This window comes from Gossypium raimondii, chromosome 2, assembly GCF_025698545.1.
Source record: "Gossypium raimondii isolate GPD5lz chromosome 2, ASM2569854v1, whole genome shotgun sequence".
Classification (NCBI taxonomy): domain Eukaryota; kingdom Viridiplantae; phylum Streptophyta; class Magnoliopsida; order Malvales; family Malvaceae; genus Gossypium; species Gossypium raimondii.
In genome coordinates, this window is record NC_068566.1 from 48,215,476 (window position 1) to 48,222,463 (window position 6,988).

At 30.4% G+C, this 6,988-nt stretch overlaps 1 protein-coding gene across 1 annotated transcript; it reads left to right on the forward strand.

The window, feature by feature from the left end:
- The first annotated feature begins 876 nt into the window (after nucleotides 1–876).
- Nucleotides 877–4,662, forward strand: LOC105789398 (secretory carrier-associated membrane protein 4). Its single transcript, XM_012616783.2, has 12 exons — nucleotides 877–1,066; nucleotides 1,711–1,812; nucleotides 1,904–1,966; nucleotides 2,166–2,199; nucleotides 2,298–2,420; nucleotides 2,778–2,840; nucleotides 2,939–3,032; nucleotides 3,130–3,175; nucleotides 3,252–3,319; nucleotides 3,627–3,675; nucleotides 3,889–3,954; nucleotides 4,301–4,662. Exons 1-12 carry the CDS (start codon nucleotides 1,010–1,012, stop codon nucleotides 4,331–4,333), a joined length of 798 nt encoding a protein of 265 aa, XP_012472237.1. The 5' UTR covers nucleotides 877–1,009; the 3' UTR covers nucleotides 4,334–4,662.
- Nucleotides 4,663–6,988: the final 2,326 nt, after the last annotated feature.

Sequence of the window (6,988 nt, forward strand, 5' to 3'; positions counted from 1 at the left end):
AAATTAAATTGTAAAATATATTATATTATAGTATAATAACACACCACATAATGTATTTTTCAATCAATATAAATAAGGTTTTATTTTTGAAAAATTACATGTAAAGTTACGATTGCAATTATAAAAATTATATTCAAATAATTATAACAAAAATAATCATATTGATAATCAAAATACAAATGTAAATCAAAATAAATTTATAAAGGATTCAAATTTTGCGACACATATACAAAAATAATTATAAATTCAAAAGCTAAATATGATTTATACATAGATCTTAAAATTACTAAAATTATAACATTATGGCCTCATTTATTGTAAATTTTTAATTATATTTATTTTATCTTCTATCTTATTATTTATTTATTTATTTTAAAATTTTAATTTAAGTATAATATTAACTCTGAGATAAATATTTTCTCATAAAATGTACATGTTTTAAAAATATATGTATTTATTAAAAATTGAATTATATTCAAATTATAATACCAAATAAATTTAGAAATTTAAATTTAATATTTAAATTATTAAACATTACAGTTTTGCAAAGAAAAAAAGGGGGCTAAACTTGTAGTACAAAGTAAAAGTTAATTCAAATATTTGATAAGACCTTTTTGATCGAGAGGAAAGTGGAAAGGGAACCTACTGACGCTTGGGAAGGCTGGAAACACGTGATTATCACGCCTCTTCACTCTCCTTACGTGGCAACCAATGATTTACCATTTTCAACGTGCGACATGTATTGCCACGTACACCCACCTAAGAGAATAAGGTACTGTGTCTAGTGCGTACCAATACCATGCAAGCAAAGCCCAAACTCGTGAATATTTCAAAATAAAAAGGGCAAATCTTGAATTTCATTCAATATCCCGCGTCACTCCCAAGCCAAGCCAAGCTAATTTACAAAAAGTAAAGTAGCGTCTCTCTATCTTCAAGTCACCCAACAAAAACTGGCGTAACTTTGGAGATAATTTTGGATCTGAAACAGAGAGAGAGATAGAGAGAGAGTATGAATCGCCACCACGATCCAAACCCTTTCGATGAAGAAGAAGTCAATCCATTTTCGGTATTGAATTTATTTCTTTCCTTTTTTTAATTTCCCTTTTTTGCCCATTTCAGATCTGGAAATTTTCTTCTTTTGTTTACGTGTACGTTAGTCGGTTTCTTCACTTCTCTAGGGTAGTTTGGGAATTAGATTTCAAGAATACTAGATCTGAAGAGCTTGCTTGCTAACATTTCGGGGATGAAATGGCTTCTAATTTTTTAATTTTTCTTTTGTTGCAAATGATTGAAAATATACGATTTATCGGCCGAAACTTTCACTGTATAGATTTTTTAGGTGCCTTTTTATATTCGAGCCTTAATATGTAATATAAGTTGAAATGTTGATTTTTCATATATTTTCACATTGACTGTAGTTTCAAACCTGGTTACTATGATTTGGAAATTTATGGACTACAGAAGTTCAATATAAGCCGAATGTGAGCCTCTGGTGCTTCTCAATTATTAACCGTGAGACCATATATGATTATAATGTATACCATGTTAATTGCTGTTATTTGGACCATAAATGCTTAGTTGGCATGATTTTTATTTCTGGTACAGATGTTGTTCTCGTCTTACTTGGTCGTGTTTTGTTGTTTGGATGTGCATTAAATTTAAATATATTAGACTGTGTTATTTAGTGTTACTTATTGAGAGTCATTGCAGAATGGTGGTTCTGTCGCACCTGCACGACCACTGGCATCCGAACCTCTGGGTTTTGGGCAGAAACATGATGCTACTGTGGATATACCTCTGGATTCAATGAATGTAATGGAGTTTCTGTTTCCTTTATATTTCCATATCATGAATACACAAGGGATGACTGATTACTTTGCTTTATTGATATTGATAATTGCAGGATTCTAAGAAAAGAGAAAAGGAGCTCGCAGCTTGGGAAGCTGATCTTAAAAGAAGGGAAAAGGTTATTTTCAACTTGGTGCTTGTTTAGAAGCATAAATTACTTGCTTTCCTTTTTCCTTTGAATAAAAACTTAGTCACTTGATTATATCATGAGATGACTCCTTGTGCACGACATTAACTGTTCTTATGATTCGCCTGCAACTTGAGTTTTGAGTTTTCTATTTAACTTTTATTCTTCTATGTTATCTTTTAATTTTCAGGATATAAAGAGAAGAGAAGATGCTGTTTCCCAAGGTAAGAGAACTGGACCATAAGCAATTGTGTACTTTTACTTTCTTTTTGGTTGGTCCGATATAGTGCTTAATATTCCCTTTTTTGTTTTGGTATATCAGCTGGTGTTTCTGTAGATGATAAAAATTGGCCACCAATTTTCCCGATTATACATCATGATATAGCTAATGAGATACCGGTTCATGCTCAGAGGCTGCAATATCTTGCATTTGCAAGTTGGCTTGGTATGCTTTTTTATGGATTTTCCACTACTACTGTCCATTCTTTCCTTTTCTTTTTTTTTTTAATGTTAATTGTCTAAGCATTTATACAAAAGAAAGACCATCTTGTAATTTTTATGCACTGAGTTTCATTGTTATATCAATCTCTGTCCCTTTTTTGCAAGTTGTTATTGTGTAATGTATTCAGAGCATCTTCTTAATCCTTTCATTGTTTGAACCTTGGAAATCTCAAGTTGGGTGTCCTTGAATCTTCATTTGACAGTTATAGTATGATATTGATTTTGGCAATTATGGTAAAGTTTACACCGTAGTACCTCATTGTTTTGTATTACTGACATGCTTCGTTTTTTCACGTTTCAGGCATAGTTCTTTGCCTTGTTTTTAATGTTATTGCAGTGATTGTCTGTTGGATTCAGGGTGGTGGTATGTATTTTCTGTTTGTCTGGTATTTTACCTTTATTATGGAATGTGGTCTAGGCATACAATAATATTTATATTCTAACTTGGTTCTTATGTTTTAGGTGTTAAGATTTTTTTCCTTGCTGTAATCTATATGTTGCTTGGATGCCCTCTTTCATATGTGTTGTGGTACAGACCACTTTACCGAGCAATGAGGTAAATATTTAGTGATTGGTTTAAATATTCTATTTGTAGCATGAAAATAGAAAATTTTGGAGTGCTGATGGTTGTTCTACTGGGTTTCATCTTACAGGACAGATAGCGCCTTGAATTTTGGTTGGTTTTTCATGTTCTACTTGGTGAGTTTAATTGTGATTGGGAGGCATTATTATTATTGGTTTCTTTTTGCTTAACTTGTCTATTTGCTTTGTGTAGCTCCACCTTGGATTTTGCATTTTTGCTGCAATTGCTCCTCCTATTGTCTTCCATGGGAAGTCGTTAACGTAAGTTCTTTATTCCTTAATTCTTTCCTGAAGTTGGAAAGACCTTGAGTTGGCATAGTTGGTGATTGTCTAAGCAATTTTCTGCACATTTTAGTTGCGATTGATTGTATAGATGATCCTAGCATGTTTAGCTGTTGTTATAGACACTGTAGTTACTGGGACATTCTGACCTCTTTTTGTTCAGTTTTGCCTTGTTAAAATTGTTAGATGTTGGAATGTTCTTATGATTGTATCATTTCATGCGCAACTAGTGTGATTCAATTTAAGTTTGTAATTTACTATATTTTTCTGTTGCCTTTAATTGCAGTGGTATCCTGGCAGCAATTGATGTTATCTCTGATCATATGTTGGCGGGGGTAAGTTTTATTGCTTTTGAATGTAGGAATTTAAGGATGTGCATTCTTCTTTCCATCACGATTTTGTTTTTGACAAATGTAATTTATTAACTTGGTACAATTGTTTGGGCAATGTAGTTCGAAGGAGAGTTACATGGATGCTTTTTCTTTTCTTTTTCAAACTTTTTTTTTATTTGATGTTTGGGCTTAACTAATGTATTTGTGCTTTTACAGGTATTCTTCTTTGTTGGTTTTGGGCTATTTTGCTTGGAGTCACTGCTGAGCTTGTGGGTTATTCAGGTTAGTTTATTGTATTTTATTGAAAAATGGATATGTGGCAATGTCATCTGATTTCTCTCTTTTAAGATCTAGACACTAATTAGCATTCTTGGTAAGAAATGTTTCTTTACTCACTCTACATTTAATAATACATAACGTTTCCTAGTAAATAATGTTGCACGTGAATCTGCATAATAATTGCTTTTTTAAGTTTCATTGAACATGTGAAATTGGAGATCTATATGCTAGATTTCTTCGAATCAGTGTCATAATATAGTAAGTTCATTTATTATGTAGCTGCTTTGCGTTGATATTTAATTGTTTTTGACGGAATGTTTTACCCGTGTGTGTTGGTTGGTATGTGCAGAAAATTTACTTGTACTTTAGGGGACACAAGTAAGAGATATGAAGTCAGGCTGTGCTATGATTACTTTTGGGGAACAAGAGATATAAAGCGAGGGTATGGCGGTATGCTGTGGTCGTATGTGGATGATTGTTGATGGTGCCAAGCCCTATCTATGGGGTATTATATATATTTTATACCTTATGATTGTGTTTCTCATTTCATGATATTGTCTAATGGATTTTGATATAATGGGTTTGTATGCATTACAACTGAGGTAGATTCTAGGGAATTAGTTCTTACTGCCATTTAGAGTTGAGAGGGAAGTGTTCAAGCAAATAATTTCAAATTCATTATTATCGCAATTTATTTCCCATTCTTGGTTATTTTTTCAAGTATCACAATTAAAGACAATTAAAACAATTATTTTTGCTAATTTTGTTTTAATTAAAAAACAACAATTTTAACTTTTAACATTTATACATTTTATTAATTTGGAATTAATTCTAAATTTGTTGATATTTAATATGAGCTAAAATTGATGAAAACTTTAAAATCATGATAGTTTTATTATTTTTAAATTGAAAATTTTAAAAGGAATTATTTTGCTTAATCGCAAAATTAATATTAAAATTGTAAAAAACTTGAAAATAATATTTTGAAAAATAATCAGAGTTTATTAATCAAGTATATATGGCACTGTCCATTACATCATCATGAATTTTAATATGGTAATAAAAACTAATTATTGTAATATATTAAATTTAATAGTAAGATGTGTTTTGAATTCAATTGTAACAGTGATTTTAAAGTGAGATATTGTTAAAATATAAAATGATAATTAAAGGCACTCGATTAAAATGTATATGTTTTAATTTATATATAGAGGAAAATTTTAATTTATTTGATATTTATGAAATTAATAAATAATAAGTAATTATAAAAATCATATTAATGCGAAATAATAATTTTATTAAAAAGTAATAGAATTATATGTTTATTGTTTACGGAATTATTTTTTAGTTATAAGATTTATATGCTTATTAAACTTTGATAGAAGGAACTCTAAAGAAATAAAAAAGCATATGTCCTTGAATTGCCATCTCACCATGAGTGCCATGGAATACAAAGGAAGCCTTGTATGAAAAACACTCATGCCCTTTTCTAGTCTAAAAGGTGGTCCAATACTGACCACTTTAATAAGCTTAGTGATTAATGTTTGCATTTTCTAAGTGTAGTCTAATAGTTGGCCCAATAATGATCGCTTTGATAAGCTTGGTGATTAAGAAATCTCACTTTGAATTTCACAATGTTTGCAATTTTCAATTCAGATAATATATAATACATTCTCCAATTTAATTGAGTAATAAATAAATTAGTATTGTTATTATTATAATAATTATAAGGACGTGAATTTGAACTCATTTAAATATTTTTTCTTTCCACAAAAATATTTATAAATAAAAATAAAGTTTGTATAAATATAATACTTCTTCTCACTCACAATAAACCTGTCATAATCTTTGACAATGATACCGATCTAGCCGTATCATTAAGAGCTCTATGACCTTTATATTTGTAATTAAATTTGGGCTTCATCCAAGCATTGAGTTAGTAATGGCCCTTTAAGAGGTCCAACAAATTTCATACATATACCCCCGACTTGAAGGGCTTAGAAAATAGCTAACAATTGAATCTTCCTCCCACCCCATCTTAGTTTTGATTTTTGAAATAAGGTCCGCAAAGCACGGCTATTTTTGCATGAAAATAAATAAAACATGTGGCTGCAAAGGCCCAATGACCCACAGTCCCAGAAAAAGCTATATCGCAAACCGGAGGCCGCTGTTCTTCTGTCCTAGTTTTTTGCCCATTTATTTCTTTTGTGGATATGAAAATGAAATCACCCTTTAAATGTTACTAAATTGTATTTATTTTTAATAAAAAACATGATATTAAAGAATAAATTGATCATTTTTATTAAAATTTTATCTATTTATACTATTAAAATTTAACATTATTGACAAAATAATTAAATAGCGGCACGTGACATGCCGTATATACCTCATGCTAACAATTGGGGACCAATTTTTAATAATAGAAATTAATAAAAATTTTAACAAAAACACCAATTTACTTTTTGATAGAATTAAAATTTTCAATTTTTTAATAAAGGAGACTTTTACTATAAAAAAAATTAATAGTTAAATTTTATAAAATTTTTCACTTGAATTTCTTAAAAAGAATTTATTTACATTAGTGTTGGAATTTAAATTTCATAAAATATTTTAAAATTTTAAAACGGTTAAAAGATGAGGATGTTGACAATAAAGATTATAATTTATGGTAGACTTAACTTCCCCACATTTGCACAAAGGAACAGTACAAATGCATGGCACAAGGTCCATATCGCCTCACCACCACCACTCCACCACTCCACACCCCCAAACCCCTCATCTTTAACCAGCCACTCCATTCATGCCACGTGTCACCAGAATATCCAAACTACAACGAATGACAACCCCATGCTCTGTAACAAAAGCATTTCAAATTACTCTTTTGTCCCTTTCCAATTGAATCAAGTCCATTCATGCACACCTGCAAAACCCGTCCAAAACTAGGGGCAGTCACAGGAACCCACAAACGAAATACACCTCAGCTGTTCAACCATTTTTCTTCAACCTTTTTCCTCCTCTTATTTGTGTTCCATAATTT